A 16,627-nucleotide genomic window follows, 5' to 3' on the forward strand; every position below is an offset into this window, starting at 1 on the left:
GCAGCTTCAGAGAGATGTCTGGTTGGCCCAGATGCATTCCATGACATACTTTGTTGGAGGAGAGCCCTGGCACCAGTGGAAGCCTGCCTGGCCCCTTCTTCACTTTTCCCCAGATGGATGGACTATAACGTTGGGAAGCTCATACCAAGAAGATAGCCACTTTCGATTCCTTGTCCCTGGGTCAGGAATCCTGCAAATCGGTTCCTGTTCCAAAAGATTTACTTTTGGAAAACTACATGGGTCAGGGGGTTCCAGAAGAAATATGAACTATTTCAGGATCCTCTGGAACACGCTGTCCCTGGAACACTCTGCACATTTCTGGGGGCAGATCTGTAGGCCCTTCTCCAATGAACTGCACAGGGCATGCACAGTGCCCTAGACTGAGTATTTCTGCCCAGTGAGAAATGTGGGATCCAACAAGAAAACAGACAACCGAATTAAGACCTCCTAGTTTCTCCAAGGTATTGGCAGTACTGCGTGCAATTTCCATTGGGCTGCAGGAAAGAGTCAGGTTTGACCCTCAGCACTTCCAAAAGGGAAGAAAGAAAAGCTGGAAGGAAGAAGACAGGAGCGGCTTCCCCCGTTGCAGCATGCAGGGTGCTCTACTGCACTGGGGCCCATCGAATATCCTCTGGGAAAGCCTTGAACGGGCACGGATTTTCTAAAGGGAGGGAGAACCATTGGAGAGGCCAGCCTGCAAGCCACACCCCTGGGGTCAAAATGCAGAAAGACGCTTCCAAGAAAAAACCCAAAGCTTTGGAATCTGGGTCTGGGTATCTGCAGTGGAGGTTACTGTTAGCACCATGAGAAGGGCCAGGAAACTCTGGTTTCAGTTTTTCAGCAAGTCCCCCAAATCATAGGCATCAAACAAGTCGCTTACACCCTCACCCTCCTCCAGTCCCCACAGATAATCCTCTTGGTCGAGGGGAGGGGAAAAACTGACAAAGGGGCCTGGGTCTCCATAGGCTGTGGAAGGGAGCTGGTCCTCTGTCTGCTGCAGGAGGTGCTGAGGGGGCTCTAGGAGACCATCCTCTCCCTCCATCAGGCAGCTCGGCAGCTCCGTCTTCACCGATTCCACTGGAGAAGCAAGAGAGAAGTTAAGACACAACGTGAGCATCGCAGTAGAGAGGGTAGGGCCAGGAGCTGGCATCACGGGCACCAAGTAAGGTCGAGGTCCCAAGATGGAGCCCACCACTGAACTCCAGGAGCTACCAGTCTCCACCCATGCCCTTCATGTTGCCCACCCTCTCCAAGTGAGCAAGCAGTGGCCACATCATGAGAAAGGGGGTACCCACACTTGTCCTGCCCCCCATTTTGGGCCCAGGGAAGAAGGAAAGCAAAGAGCAGGTAGGGCAAGAAGCAACCACTTGGCCCAAGCTCTGCAGTTGATCTTTTTGATTTACAGAACACCACAGAGATTACATGGCCCCCTTCATTCTCCTAAGGATAACCTGGTCTCATATGAGCTTCCACAACCAGGTGCAAGACAAGGCCAAAACAGACTGATGGTTGTGCCCTATGATGGGATTCCCACCCCAAATAAATTTGACTGGGCACTCACTTTTGGACATTTCAGATCAAGGGTGGGCAGAAGACTGATTTCAGTCTCCTAGTGGGCTACCCAAAGTCTACTGACTGGGAGGAATTCTTGCACAGACACTGGGCTGAATGGATCTTGCCCCGATCACAGAATCATGGGGCTAAAAGGACTTCAAAAGTCACTGAGCGTATCTGGTGGTGCAGGGAGTGTGTCACCGCAGCACTGTTTAACATTTGGGTCATCCAGCCCCCACATAAAAACCACCAAGGGAGGAGAGCCACCCAGGTAGCTTGGTTCCATTACTGAAGAGCAAGTCTTATCAGGAAAGTGCCAGTCTGATCATCTGATGGAGCAAAGCATGATCAAAGAACAGCTCCTAGGCTCAGCTGCTGGTTGGCAGGAACTGGAAGCCTGTTAGAAGCTGATCTGCCCAGGGACCCCGCCTCCAAATGCAGAGCCAGCCCAGCAGGTAAGCTTGGAGATGATCTTTCAGAAGGAAGCGAGTCTTTTCCTGAGGCCCAGGGTGCTCATCCCTTGAGATCTTCCAGCATTTACCTTTCACCGTTGTGAGTTTAGTATTCTCCTGGTGGGCTGGAAGAGGGAAGCATCTCTCCTTGGCAGGGCTTTCTTCCAGGATTTCTTCTGGGCACAGGTAGACTTCAATGGGGCCATTGGTACTCCTTAGGTGGAGCTGGACGTTCTCCTGGCCAGAGAGGAGGAGAAACAAATCAAGGAAGAACACAACTCACCACCCCTCAAGCCAAGAACACCTTCCTGGGAGCATACAATTAGTAACAGCCATAGCAGCAGCCCCAATGAATAGGAATGAACTGCCTCTCCTACCTCGCAAACTTCAGGCACCTCGAGACGAGTTTCTGGGGGTGCTCTCACCACAATCACGGTCTGCTGGTTAAAATTGCTGATGGCCCGGATATCCTGATAGGTGACATAGGCTAACGTAGGACACAGGGGAAAGTTAAAGGAAACACTGCAAAAAGGCACCAAACTGAATGGTCCAGGGCAATTATGGAATAAAAGAGGGCCCTTCATCTTTTTAACCTCCAGTCAGAAGAATCAGGCAACTCAGGGAACAGACAGACAAGAGGGATATTCAAAAATCACTCTTTCTCCACCAGAGAGGGCACAGGGAAGAAATGGCGAACTAAAGACAGCTCCGCAAAAAGTGGCTTATATCAGCCTTTCTCAACCTTTTGACCCTGGAGGAACCCTTGAAATATTTTTCAGGCCTCGGGGAACCCATTCAGGCTCCAAAAGAGGCCAGAAGTTACAAAATAATTCTATTTGTTTCATGGGTAGGCCTGTCTATGTGCATTAACAGTGTTCTTAAACTAAAACTAAAGAATGAAACTGGCCTCTTTCATGTGAAGTGGTCCAAATTTGAAATAAATTTTAAAATAAACCGTGATCTCCCAGGGAACCCCTAGTGACCTCTCGTGAAACCCTAGGGTGCCACGGAACCCTGGTTGAGAAACCCTGGCTTATATTAAAAAGAGGGTACCTGTGCACCTTGACTTAGCTGATGGGGTGAACCCAGAGAATTGCTCTGCATGGACCCTGCCAGATTCTGAACCTCTGAACCTTCAAGGCAGCCTGGACCAGGAATGATCTCATCGTCCTGGATGCTGGTCTCTGCTCTCTGGCCGTTGTCCTCTTCACCCCACCCTCAAAAGGATATCTTTGGTTGGTCTCATCCTCCGTCAGATGCTTTAACTGAAGAGAGCACTCCTGGATGAGCTTGTCCAACATCTTCTCGGCCTTTGAAAGTTCGGTCAGTTCTTGCCGCAAGACTTGCTGCTTCGTTGCCATGGAGGAGTCTTCAAAAAGGCCCGTTCCCCTAGGTAGCACGTCAATAATAGGTCAGATGAATCCATTTGCTAAACCAGGGCCCAGGTTTTCACTCCGAACTCTGCTTTTTCTCTTTTTATTCTAAGTTTATAAACCTTGATACGTTCTATTATTTAACTGCAGATTTCAGTGCAGTAAGACTCATGCAATAGGGTTAAAATTTATGAACCTTTGATTAATTAGGAAGCTTCAAGTATGGAAAATAAAAGGAGAAAAGTAAAAATTCTGCGGGTATTCACTGCAACTTAGGATGTCAATCTTGCAAATGTAAGATTATTTGACTTTTCATCCCAAGTTAAGAATAACCTAAGAAAAGAACACTTTGAACTCTTGAGACCTTGGCAGGGGGGGAAATTCAAAGGGTTTTTAGGGACAAAAAAGGCGCACAGAGACATTGATCCTGAGCAAGCGCAGAGGGCTTCAGCCAAAGCAGAGGGAGAAATGGACTTGAAGAGATTGATATAGAATGTGGAAATTAAGGAAATTGATTTCGAATATGGCTCCGCCTGGTAAAGAAATCAGAGGACATTAAAAAGTGAGCAGAGCAACATGTGAGAAAATGCCCCCCTATAGAGGCAGCGAGGAAAACTATAAACTTTCAAAGCAATTCTGAAGGAAAAGCAGCACCTCTGTTTCAGAAAAGGTAATCTCTAACTGAGCCTCGTGTGGCACAGAGTGGTGGGTGGCAGCATTGCAACCAAAACTCCCCCCACGACCCGAGTTCGACCCCAGCGGAAGCCGGATTCTCTCGGGTAGCCGGCTCAGGTCCACTCAGCCCTTCATCCTTCTGAGGTCAGTAAAATGAGCGCCCAGCTTGCTGGGGAAGGTGACGGCTGGGGAAGGCAACGGCAAACCACCCCGCTCTGTAGTCTGCCAAGAAAACGTCGCAAAAGCGACGCCCTCCAGAGGGTCAGACGTGACTTGGTGCTTGCACAGGGGACCTTTCATCAATCTCTAATTAGCCCTGGGGGAGGGGTTTTTTTAAAAGCAGAGCTCCTCCCCTGTTGGTTTTGCTGAGAAAACCGTGCCATTTTGGCACTGCATGGTTTGCTGCCCAGCCGACTGCAGGAGAAGTTGGAATTTGGAGCACTGGTGCCCCGGTTTGCAGTATTCTTCTTCCAAACCCATTATTTTTCCTTGCATGTCATGTCTTTCAGATTGTAAGCCTCACAAGGTCTTATTACCAACCTTATCAGCTACCCCAGGAGCCATTTTGGCTACAGAGAGGGACAAAACTGCTTGATGTGGATGGATGAATAAAAATAGCCCAGCCAGAGAACCAAAAAATTGGAGGGAGCTAAGTACAGGTGGTTCTCAACTCATGATAGCACTTGGGACCGGAATTTCCATTGCTAAGTGATGCGGTTGTAAAGCACAACCGCATCGCTTAGCGACAGCAATCGCTGCAGTCCCAGTTGCCGTCATTAACTGAATCCCATGGTCATTGGGCAAGGCAATTTCCTGCCAGCTTCCCACAAAATCAGTGCTGGGTGGGGGAGGGAGCAAGAGGGTGCACAGGGGTGTGTGGGGGAGGATCAGGGAGGGCTGGGGAGAGGGCGAGGGGGTGCACGAGAGGCGTGGCACAGGTCAGGTGCACGAGGGGGTACACAAGACGCATGGGTCAGGGAGGGTACGACGGGGTACACAAGAGGTGTAGGTTGGGGAGGGTGCATAAAGCATAGTGCAGGGAGGTTGTGCAAGGGGATGCCTGAGAGGTGTGGGGTGGGTGTGCGAAGCTGAGAGGGGGTGCGCTAGAGGCAGGGGTTGGGGAGTGTCTACAAGGGTACAAGGGAGGCGCAGCGAGGGTTGGGGAGGGTGTGCAAGTGGCCGGCACGGCGTGAGCGCAGAGGGTCGATGGGAGGTTGTGTGGGTGGGGGAGACTGACCCTGGGGACTTGCAACCTTCCCTGCCGGCTTCCCCACTGACTTTGCTTGTGGGAAGCCAGCAGGGAAGATCGCAAACCGTGATCACATGACCGGGGGACACTGCGACCATCGCCAGTGCAAACCGGTTGCCGGGAGCCCAGATTGTGATCATGTGACCGTGAGGGTGCTGGGATGGCCAGAACTCCGAGGACTGATCGTAACCACCATTTGTTCAGTGCCATCATAACTTCGAACAGTTGCTGGACGAATGGTCATAGGTCAAGGACTCCCCTTCTTTCTGAAGGAGGACTCCAGTTAAAGACTACCTGCCAGATATACGCTTTCAAGCATAGGCTGGACAGCCAGCCGTTTTTCCCAGCCTGGGTATTTATTCTCTGGCTGTCTGGACCTCAACCCTTTCCTGTGGGCATGCCGGAATTTGGGAGCTGAAGCTTCCCCATCTGGAGTTCCTCCGGCTGGGGAAGGCCGATTTATAGCGAACTAACGTTCCTGCTCCCTGCCTGCTCATAATATCCAACTAAATCAAGATTTCTCCTATATTTGTGGCTGTTCTCTCCAGACATCTGCGCCTGAAGTCTCTCCAGTCCACTTACATCCACTGGATGTTGTTCTTGGATTTCTTGCGAATGAGCTGAATCCCTTCCAGGACGTTGGTGATATCATAGATACGTCGCTTTTGCACCTCCAGCACCTCGGCAGCCCGATTCAAGTCCAGCACCCCGTCTTCTGACTCACTGAGCAAGTGAATGAACTTCTTGGTCAGCAAGCCGAGAGATGTGTCGTAGCGGGTCTTCTCTCCCGGAGACTTGGGGGCTAGAACACAAACAAGATCCATGCAAAACAATCATACTAATGCGGATTAAGGATTTCTTGGGATATCCCCACTTCTGAACCATTGTAATAGTGTGTGGGAAAGACCTTGGGACACTGCCAAGGGAACGGACAGATAAGAGAGAGCCTGGCCTGCAGCTGGATAATGGCTGAGGCAAGAGGCCCTCCCTAGTTTCTCGGGCTGTAAAGGAGATGGGGGGGGGGAAGAATTGTACTTTCAGACTTGCAAGATTCTGTCAGTGTAGCTTTACAATAAAGTGGAATTAGCTCATTGATTGTGATTCCTATCTGGTCTACCCCGCAAGGCTGACATCAATCTCACCAAGTCTTAAAGTACAGCTCTACCCCCCATCTCCTCTACAGCCCGAGAAACTAGGGAGGGTCCCTCCTGAGCCCCTTGCCCTGCCTACTATCCGGCTGCGGGCCATGCTCTCTCTTACCTGACCGTTCCCTTGGCAGCGTCTCTTGGCCCAGTCTCCCAAGGTCTTTCCCACATACCATTACAGCCATTGTGACCTGCACTCAGGCACTGACCTCCCTAGACCTGGAGAACCCCAACTGAAAACATCTATCTTGGATGCCCAGGTTGCTATCCCTCAGTGATGCACAGCTATAGTCCGAAACCTTGAAGAGGAACAAAGAAGCCACAGTACAGGGGATAGCTGGCTTTTCTGCTCAGCAAGGCTCCAAGGGCCTTTCAGACATCCCTACCCAAAACGGCTAAGCACCAATGAGGTCAAGTCATTCGGAGGAATGCCTTTGCCTATTGTGGATTGAAGCCAGGTCCCTGCACATTGAAGTTCCTGCTTGAATTCCTGTTGCCTTTCTCAAACCAGCCTTCTCCGTTCCAATGCCTTTCAAGATGAGCTGGACCAAACCCCCAGCCCAGCCCTAGGCAGGATGGTAATCTTGGCCAGGGATGGTGGAACTTGTAGTGCAACCTTTGTAGAATAAGAGATTGAAGGAGGCCTCTCTGAAACAGGAATCCCTTTGAACAGAGCAGCTATGCTAAAAGATGGTGCTCTATCGCCCTCTAGTGGCTAATGGGGTTTCAGTGCAGTCATCCTTGTTATGAAACCCAGGTTAGATCTAGGTTCCAGAGATATCCCAACGATGTCATATGTTTCTTCAGGATGTAGCGTTATTCCTAGAAATACGATAGAAGGGAAAAGACAGCTTCCTTCACTGGAAAAATGGCCTTGCTCTACACAAAGTGTTGTTTTTCTTGTTAAAATCCAAACACTGGGCAATTAAAAAAAAACACCACCACCACCTGAGCTAAGCAGGTCACACTCAACAAAACTGAATGCCGAAGCAGATTTCTCACTTTTCACTGGAATCTGCCCCCGGCCCCATTTCAAGCTAATCCCCGATGAGGACTAGAAACTTGATTAAGACTGCGACTCTGCACTCTGCAAATGCATTCTTTTGTTCCCATTCAGGATTTCCTTATCCAGTGCCTCTTACTTTTTGGACTAGGGATGTGCGGGAGTGTGCTCCCTTTGCCTTTTGGAGTTCGGAATTCTGTGGCGCACTGCTGAGCGGTCCCTTCGAGATCCAATTTCCTCTTGGCCTACAGAAGGGAGAGAGAGACAGACTGCCACGGTTAGCTGCCCAAGAAAACCACAAGCACACACTTGGTTACAAACATCTGCAGTACGTGCTTCCCATTTCTCTTCAATCCACGGTGTATTAAAACATTTCATTTCCTAGCCTCCAGTATCTAATCTGGTTTTCCCATGTAATAAAACAAGATTGCCATGTCAGTTTCTGGGTTTTAATATCTGTTTACATCCTCCATTCGAAGGGCTGTTCTGAGCATTAAAGCCTGCAGAGAAAAATTACACACGTGTATATTCTGAAGCACCCCATGGGGTTCAGCACAGGGTTTGTCAGAAATGTATTGCTGTGTTAAAATCATCCTGCAGTACTCTTTTTCAACATGACCTCTAGATGTGTCGGACTACAGTTCCCATGCTTTCCCCACCAGCACATCCAATGGGGAAAGCTAGTTTAGGGCCAGAATATTCATTCCCCTTGCTTTCTAATGTACACATGGAATTGCTGGGGTGATATCATCTGGAATGAATGTACAAACGTATTTCCTGCATGGATGTTGGGTGAGTGGCTCCATTTCAATTCTGGTTTCCTCTGCCCTGCCAACTTTTTAACGAATATGGTTTTCATTATTACATTTCTATTGTGTCTTTCTTGTTCTTTTAATGGCAAGCAGCTTCAGTCTGCTTGCATGGGGTGCAGCAAAGAAACAGATGAAATAAATAAATAAGTCAAGCAGGCAAGACGGGTGTCATCAATATGCAGGTAACACCCTTTTCTTTTCCAAAAATACTACAGCACTCTGAAAACCTGGGTGGGTAAGGACTCTCCTCAAGAGGGACATGGGTGTGTGTGTGTGTGTGTGTGTGTGTATGTGTCTATGTGTAGAAGTGAAGAGACATATGTGAAATATGAAGATAGCCAGAGATAGCTATAATTAAACAAAGAATCAAGTCACGAATAGCAAAATATCAGTTCAGTACGGGAGCTCTAGTTGCAAACAGGAATGAGCAGCTGAGTACCAGTAGAGCAAAAGAGGAGTGGGCAGATACTCAATCCTGCTACTCACTAGGATCGGATGGCGCAGAAAGCTGACGAGCTGAGTCCAACCTTCCACGGGGTGCTGGAAGTTGGTGTTCTGCCATGCAGCCTGCCAGCTTCCCATTTTAAAAAAATTAAAATAACAGTGAAAGCAAAGTCAAACCAAGCAAGCGGGGGTCCACAGTTCCATTTCCCTCTCCCCCCTCCCCAGCTTAGGGAAAAAAGAGAAAGCCCCTATAACATTGCTTCCCCCCACACCTGTCCTTTCCCTTTCTTCTACCCAGGAGAAAGAAGGAAGAGCAAGGAATACAGTGTTGCTCTTTTGAATGGCTTGCTACCAAACTGGCAAACCGCCAGGACAAAATGAGTCCGGTTGCTCTTATCAGAGGAGACGGAGAGGCCCCATGTTTCGGCAAGGCCCTGGCCTGCAAAAGACACACCTTCACTTCTATTGCCTCTTACTTTCGGAAGAGGACAGCCGGCTTCCAAAGACGAGAGACCAAGCAAGGGATGCGGGCCAGGCAAAGATTATCAGTTGCAATAGGAAGGTACATCTGCAAACCACAGTCACTGCTGGATTGAACCAGCCAAAGAGGAATGGAAGAGGAATGGTTCCCTGCATTCCCATTCAGTCAACGAGAGCCGGTTTGGTCTAGTGGTGAAGGCACCAGGCTAGAAACCAGGAGACGGTGAGTTCTAGTTTCATCTTGGGTACAAAGCCAGCTGGGTGACCTTGAGCCAGTCACTTTCAGCCCTAGGAAGGAGGCAATGGCAAACCACTGCTGAAATCTTGCCAAGAAAGCCACAGGTACTTGTCCAGGCAGTCACCAGGAGTCAAGACTGACTCAAAGGCACACACATTCGAGAGCTGGTTTGGCGCAGTGGTAAAGGCACCAGGCTGGAAACCAGGAGATGTGAGTTCTACTCCTGCTTTAGGCACGAAGCCAGCTGGGTGACCTTCAACCGTGAGCCAATCCCTCTCCTTCAGCCTTAGGAAGCAGGCTATGGCAAACCACTTCCAAAATCTTGCCAAGAAAATTGCAGGGACTTGTGTATGTAGTCACCAGGAGTCAAGATTGACTTGAATGTAATGAAAGTGGTGATGATGGTGCTGGACTAGAAGCCAGGAGATCATGAGTTCTTCTTCTGCCTTGGGCACAAAGCCAGCTGGGTGACCTTGAGTCACCTTTGCAGTCAAGGCAGCAAAAGTTGCCATTCTCAAGAGCTCCATGCCAAGAAGCTCAGGAGCCAAAACTTAATGGCCAGTGGCCTGTTTTTGCAAGGAGAATCACCCCTGCCTGGGGCTTCTCAAGACCTCTCAACACCAAACACTGGGCTTTTTGATGAGGAAGGCTTTGTTCAAAAGCAAAAAGGGCAGCTCTGGGCTGATGACCAGAGGACACAAAGCCTAGGCTGCACCCCTTGAGGAGGCAACGCTGCGGGCAATGGAGCTGGAGTCCAGCTTTTTTCCTCCATCTCCACTACCAGCCATGGCCAAAACACTTCCCTGTCACTGGCAACAGCAGAGGGGAGTCCTTGTTGAGGAGCCAACCCTGGCCTCAGCACAGCACCGGGGCCTCAGCTGGGAAGGTGCTGAGCTCAGCTTGCTGGATGCTGGTCAAGGTGAAGGCACGGAGCTTGGACAAGCTGACTCGTGAGCCAGAAGGGCTGAGATTGGCGGGCCCAGAAAAGGCACAATATGTGGGAAGGCTTTGGGTTGCAGACCAGCGGTGGGCCTAGCGGCAGGGCTAACTGCGCTGCCCATCAACGGGTGGCAGTGGGTGCTTGGCATGCCCTCCTCCTAGTTCTGGAGGCCCTTTTCAGTGGCCTCCGCTGGCCCAGGCTGCCCCTTGCCCCACAGAACCAACCAGGCTATACAATCTTCACTGACAGGACCTGACAACACTGCCTCCATCAATGATCCCACAATCTGGGGGGGGCCTTAAGCAAGGGACGTGGCACAAGCCCAGAAGACTCTGCTGTTGCAGCAAAGCCATCATGCCCACTGTTGGGCTGCTTTGCTGACGCACTGCCCTCTACGTGTGCTTTATCAGATCAAGGCGGGAAGCAGGAGCTTCTCTGCTCGTGGTACTGTATGGCTGTATTGGTCATGGGAATACATGAAATATCCTCCACCCTCCATCAGCACCTTGTTTTCACAGCAAAACCAGTGCACTGGATTTATTATTTTTTTCATGCTTGCAGCCCACAGGTAATATCATGGAATAGTGGTATTCCATGGAACATCCTTAAGAATTACAGGTCATCCTCGCTTAACAACCATTTGTTTAGTGATGGTTCGGACTTACAACAGTGCTGGAAAAACCAACTTACAACTGGCCCTCACACTTACAACTATTGTGGTGTCCCCATGGTCATGTGATCATGGTTTGGGCACTTCGTGACCAGTTTGCATTTATGACTGTCACAGCATCCTGGGGCCACATGATTGCCAATTCCAAGCTTCTCGGCCAGCTTCTGGCAAGCAAATCAATAGAGGACCATGTGGTTTGCTTAATGCCCACGGTGATTCGCTTAACGACCACTGCAAAAAAGGTCATAAAATTGGGTCAGATTTGCTTAATGACCACTTCGCTTAGCAACCGAAATTCTGGTCCCAACTGTGGTCATTAAACAAGGACTACCTGTACGGCTTTAGTGTGCCATGAACCAAAGGAATGTTCTCCAGCAGACCAGTAGATGTGGGAACATCATGAAGAACCTTGACAATATGGCAGTGCTTCCATGCTTCCTCCTGGCTAAGACTGTGTCCGGGCATTTCAAACAACACTGAGCAAGCTCAACATTTAATACCAAGCATCTTCAAGGAGGCTTACCACCTAGCTTTTTCAAGTTTCTAGCCATCATTATTTGAAGATGCAGTTGAGCAGGTGTTAACTAGAGGAAATCTCTGAAGCCAACACCAACCAGAGCAAGAATCTTTAGTGGTTGGAGAGGTGAGGCATTCAAGCTGTGCAAATGTTTTTGTTCCTTCCACAAAATGCAAAATTCGGCAGACTGAAGCCAGTGCAAAAGGACGGTGCTAGATATAGGTCACCAAATGCTGCTTCTGCTGTGCAGATTTCCTACACACACCACACACACACACACACTTCCCAGGTCAGCAAAAAAGTCTAAGGCAATGTTTCTCAACCGTGGCAACTTTAAGACGTGTGGACTTCAATTCCCAGAATTCTGGGAGTTGAAGTCCACACGTCTTAAAGTTGCCACGGTTGAGAAACACTGGTTTAAGGGTTTAGAGCCCCTGACTTTCAGAGTCTAATCTGCAAGACACACACACCAGGATTCAGCCTGATTTGGAAAGCCTTCAGCTGTTTAACCAAGGAATGAAGAGAGGAGGCATCTCTCACATCTTTCCTACTGCATGCTGGAGCAAAATAAGGAAGAAAGAGTGACTGAAAAAAGAAAGAGGGTAAAAAAAAAAAAAAAAGCAGCTTGTGCTATGGCTTCCTGCCCACTTCCTGCCCCTCAGCCTGACGGCTCCCACAGCAGCTGCTATTCCCCTCAAGTGCTTCCTTTCAGCTACTGGATCGCTTGGTGGGGACTGAAAACTAGGCAGCCGGTGAGGAAGGCAGACAAATGAAGGCGAGAGCACCAGCTCAGCAGTCCCAACCCAGGGGTCTCTCTGCTCTACATAAATGCCAGAAATGCTGGATTTTCGGCACAGGCCTGCCTTTAATGAATCCTTCATTAGAGGGGCCAAGAATGAGATTTTTTTTTTTTAATCTGTTCAATCGTGTCCAATTTGCAGAGACTGCCTGGACTAGTCCCTGAAGTTTTCTTGGCAAGGTTTTTTGGAAATGGTTTGCCATTGCCTCCTTCCTAGGGCTGAGAGAAAGTGACTGGCCCAAGATCACCCAGCCAGCTTTGTGCCCAAGGCGGGACTAGAATTTACGGTCTCCCGGTTTCTAGCCCGATGCCTTAACCACTACACCAAACTGGCTCAAGAATGAGCTATATAATATGAAAAAGAATCCTATATAATTCAATCTTGTAGATCTAGCGAGATACCTTGGCCCACCTACCCATTGGTGCACACTGAACAACAAATGCCACTTGAACTCTCCTGCCAAAGGGAGTGGCTGAATAAACCAGGAAGCCTTCAGTCATGTTTTGAGATTCTTAGTGTTACAGGTAGTCCTCACTTAATGACCAGTCGTTTAGTGATGGTTCAGGCTTACGATGGTGCTGAAAAAACCGACTTGCAACCAGTCCTCACACTTACAACCATCACAGCATCCCTGCAGTCACAATTTGGGTGCTTGGCAACCGGTTTGCATTTATGACGCAGTGTCCCATGGTCATGTGATTGCCATTTTCGACCTTCCTGGCTGCAAAATCAATGGGAAACCACAGGATTTGCTTAACAATCATCTGGTTTGCTTAACGACTGTGGTGATTCATTTAATGACTGCCACAAAACGGTTGTAAAATTGGGTCAGATTCGCTTAATGACTGTTTTGTTTAGCAAATGAAATTCCAGTCCCAATTGTGGTTGTTAAGTGAGGACTGCCTGTATGTCCAGACGAGGACAAACCAAGTGCGTTTACAAATCTAGACATCCAAGGCTGCTCTGCACTTCAAGACCAGAGTGTTAGATAGATGGGCAATGAATGGAAGCAAGCAGGGCTAAACTGTGCCCATCTTTTGAAGATCAAGCCACGGTTAGAGATGTCTAACTGAACCAGCGCTTGCCTGCACTTTCTTTCCATGAAATGCTACACCGTTGCAGGAAGGACAGGGAAAGATTAAACCCAAAGGATTGCAATGAGAGGTTTCTGGAAGACAAACAAGTATTTAAAATCATTCATTGCCTACCTCTTCAATTGTATCAGCATTTGATCTGGACAGCTTACAAGGCAAACGTGGGCAACTGAGTATGAAAAACAACCCAAGAATGATCCCATGGACCTGACTATGAAAAGTTATCCGCAAGAATGATCCCATGAAAAATAAGAAGGAAGTCTCATAGGGCTAAGCACAGCTTTTTTCAAACCTGGGTGACAGGCAGAGCTGGCTGAAATTCTCTCGGATGTAGAAGTTTCAAAAGGGTACAGGAATGCCGATGCATCTTTGCAAAAGCCAAGGAACTCATTAGCCACAGTGGCGATGTCTGGGTCATTCCATAAGCCAACTGGCAGTGCTGCAGAATCTCTTATCCAAAGTTTGGCTTGATTTTTTTGCTAAGGAAAATAGGAGCAAGACTTATCTGCAAAGGACTATCAGAAGCTGGCAGAACACATTTGCAAGGATATCCAGCATACCCAGGGTCAGTGTGTGTGTGTGTGTCTGTGTGTTGCACGACCACCCGCTAAGCTTTCAGTACACCATTATCGACCTTCATGCACGCTCCAAATTTTCTTCTGATACAATTCCACCTGCTCCCAAGCCCTGTCTCTGAACCTTATCTTTAAACTTAGCACGTGCCTAAAATTTAAATAAAGCATGCTAATTGACTTGGAGGTCTGAGTTACACAGCTCAGTTTGCAGGCAGGTTCAGTCTATGAAACAGGAAATGTGGAACATCCCCCCCCATCCTCCCCAATTCAGACCGTGCTTTGGCATCCATGTGGTTAAGGGCAGCCGCATGGGAAACACCTGCCAAACCGTCACCACAGTCGGTCAGATCTGCTACACCTCATCTGATATCGCCTGTATCTTGTTTTGTTTTGTTTTTCCCTTCTCTTTTCATTTTGAGGCAGAGCAGATCAGAGAAGAGGATCCGCCGGACACTTTGAGTTTTCTACCCTTCCCCAAAGGCTGCATCTGTTGGCTACAAAGACGGTGGATGGCAACAGCAGGTGGCTCTGACTGCACCAGCTACCCAGGGAGGGCTGAAGCAGGCAGCCAAGTGAAGATGGCAGGCCTCCTCCCCCAGTGCGAGGCAAGATAACAGGCTGCGTATTCTTCTCCCTTTCTCTCTCCTTCCTTCTTGGAAGAAAAGTGACGCGCCTGGTTCACACGTTGCCTTTGGTTGGAAACCAGAGCTGACAAGCTGCAACAGCCTGGCTCACATCTAAATTCCAACCAACACGCCACCATATGGCTTCAGTGCGCCCAGCTGCTGTGACTTATAAATCATGGTTTGTGGCTTAGGATGGTTTGAACCGGGATGTTTCGGGTTGCTGAACAAATGGTGGCTAAGAATGGTGCAGACACCCAAGCTTGGACCTCTATATCATCAGTGGCTAGTGCAGGTTTTTCTCTAAGTGCATAGGAAACCTTGGTGCTCTCCAAATATAATGAGCAGCACCTCCTTGAAGTCGACCGTGGCTAAAGCTTACAATAATGGGAGCTGTAATCCTAGTCATACATATATCCTTTGACTGTATAAATATACATACTCCTTCCACATTACTGGGGAATAGATCCCTCTGATAGGTAGCTTTGCACTGGTCAAGTCATGAACATGCAAGAGAAAGCTTCTACAGGTAGTCCTCACTCAACGACCATTTGTTTAGCGACAGTTCAGACTTACGACAGCACTGAAAACACCGACTTAAGGCCAGTCCTCACACTTACAGCCATCGCAGTGCCCCCAGGCTCACATGATTGCGATTCATGTGTTTGGCAATCAGTTCACATTTACAACCATTGCAGTGTCCAACAGTCACGTGATCACCATTTTTGACCTTCCCAGCCAGCTTCCAGCAAGCAAAATTAATGGGAACCATGTGATTCGCTTAACGACCGTGTGATTCCCTTAACAACCGTGTGGTTCACTTAACAGCCATCACAAATTGGCTGTAAAATCGGGCCTGATTCGCTTAACAACCACATCACTTAGAGACTGAAATTCTGGTTCTAATTGTGGTCATTAAGCAAGGACTACCTGTAGTTTTAAATCATCTCTAAGCAGAGGCCTCTTGCTCATGTGGTCCTTTCGAAGAGAAGGAGAGAGATAAAACCCAGGAAAAACGGTTAGAAGGGGGTAAAAGGGAACCTTCCTTTTCTCCCATTCCCTTCATCTGCAAGAGGGGAGCCAGGCTTTTAAAAAAGCCCCAGCCTCCACACCATGTGCACAAGACAACAGTTGCCAGCACCTCCCCTCCCCCCTGATGCCTGAAAGTGAAGAGAAGCCGATGCATTCACACACACACACACACACCCCTGGGTGCCAGGATTGTAGGAAAAAGGGGACAAAAGGAAGTATTTGGAACAGCCCCAGGAGCAGCTGTTTTGTCTGGCCCAATGTAGCGTGATCATGTCACTTCCCCACCTCAGGCCAGATTAGCCCCTTGACAGCTGGCCAGCCAAGCTGCCGCGTGGATAATGGACCTGCTGAGGGGGGTGGAGCAGGAAGCCTTCCCTCTTCATCCCCTTGGCTTCACAGGCCCATGGCCGAGAAGAAGGGGCAGGGGCAAGGGAGAGTGGGCGGCCCCCTCTGCAGCAGGCAAGAGTGAAGGTGGCAAACGGAGTTGCATTATCAAGGCCTTTTCTGAACTGCAATGTATTTGTGTGCATTTATTTATTTAAATGGCAAGCAGCTCAGAGGATATGGGGGGCACAGGAAATGAAGATGGTCTTGGCTCTTGTTCCAACAGTGGCATTACTAACAGACATTTCTCTGACACAGCCTTCACCTGGCGTGGGAGGGAGGCTGGGGGTGTGCAATCTATATAGTACTGGAACTCTCTGTTTGATATATTGTAACCTTTAACTGGGCAAAACGGTGCATCGTAGGGCAACCATTTTTCAACCAAGGTACCTCAAATCGGCTAACTTACACAATGCATCCAAAATCCACAACCCATGGCTCCCACAAGATAGAAATCTGGCAAACTTTATGTAATATTTTATGGCATGAATCAAAATGTCATAAAACATTTCCTGTGGTCAACTCCTGATGTTTGTGCTATACAGTTCAATATGAATGACATGGGTT

At 48.8% G+C, this 16,627-nt stretch overlaps 1 protein-coding gene across 1 annotated transcript in view; it reads right to left on the reverse strand.

Moving 5' to 3' along the window:
* Window positions 1–315: 315 nt before the first annotated feature.
* Window positions 316–16,627, reverse strand: part of E2F2 (E2F transcription factor 2) — a 39,427-nt gene continuing 23,115 nt past the window's right edge. Inside the window, exons 2-7 of the mRNA XM_063312229.1 lie at window positions 7,591–7,696; window positions 5,886–6,105; window positions 3,237–3,395; window positions 2,384–2,498; window positions 2,096–2,243; window positions 316–1,077 (exon numbers count right to left, since the gene is read on the reverse strand). Of these exons, the coding sequence (XP_063168299.1) occupies window positions 830–1,077; window positions 2,096–2,243; window positions 2,384–2,498; window positions 3,237–3,395; window positions 5,886–6,105; window positions 7,591–7,696 (996 nt within the window). The 3' untranslated portion in view covers window positions 316–829. The remainder of the gene's footprint in view (window positions 1,078–2,095; window positions 2,244–2,383; window positions 2,499–3,236; window positions 3,396–5,885; window positions 6,106–7,590; window positions 7,697–16,627) is intronic.

This window comes from Candoia aspera, chromosome 10 (assembly GCF_035149785.1).
Source record: "Candoia aspera isolate rCanAsp1 chromosome 10, rCanAsp1.hap2, whole genome shotgun sequence".
Taxonomy (NCBI): Eukaryota; Metazoa; Chordata; class Lepidosauria; order Squamata; family Boidae; genus Candoia; species Candoia aspera.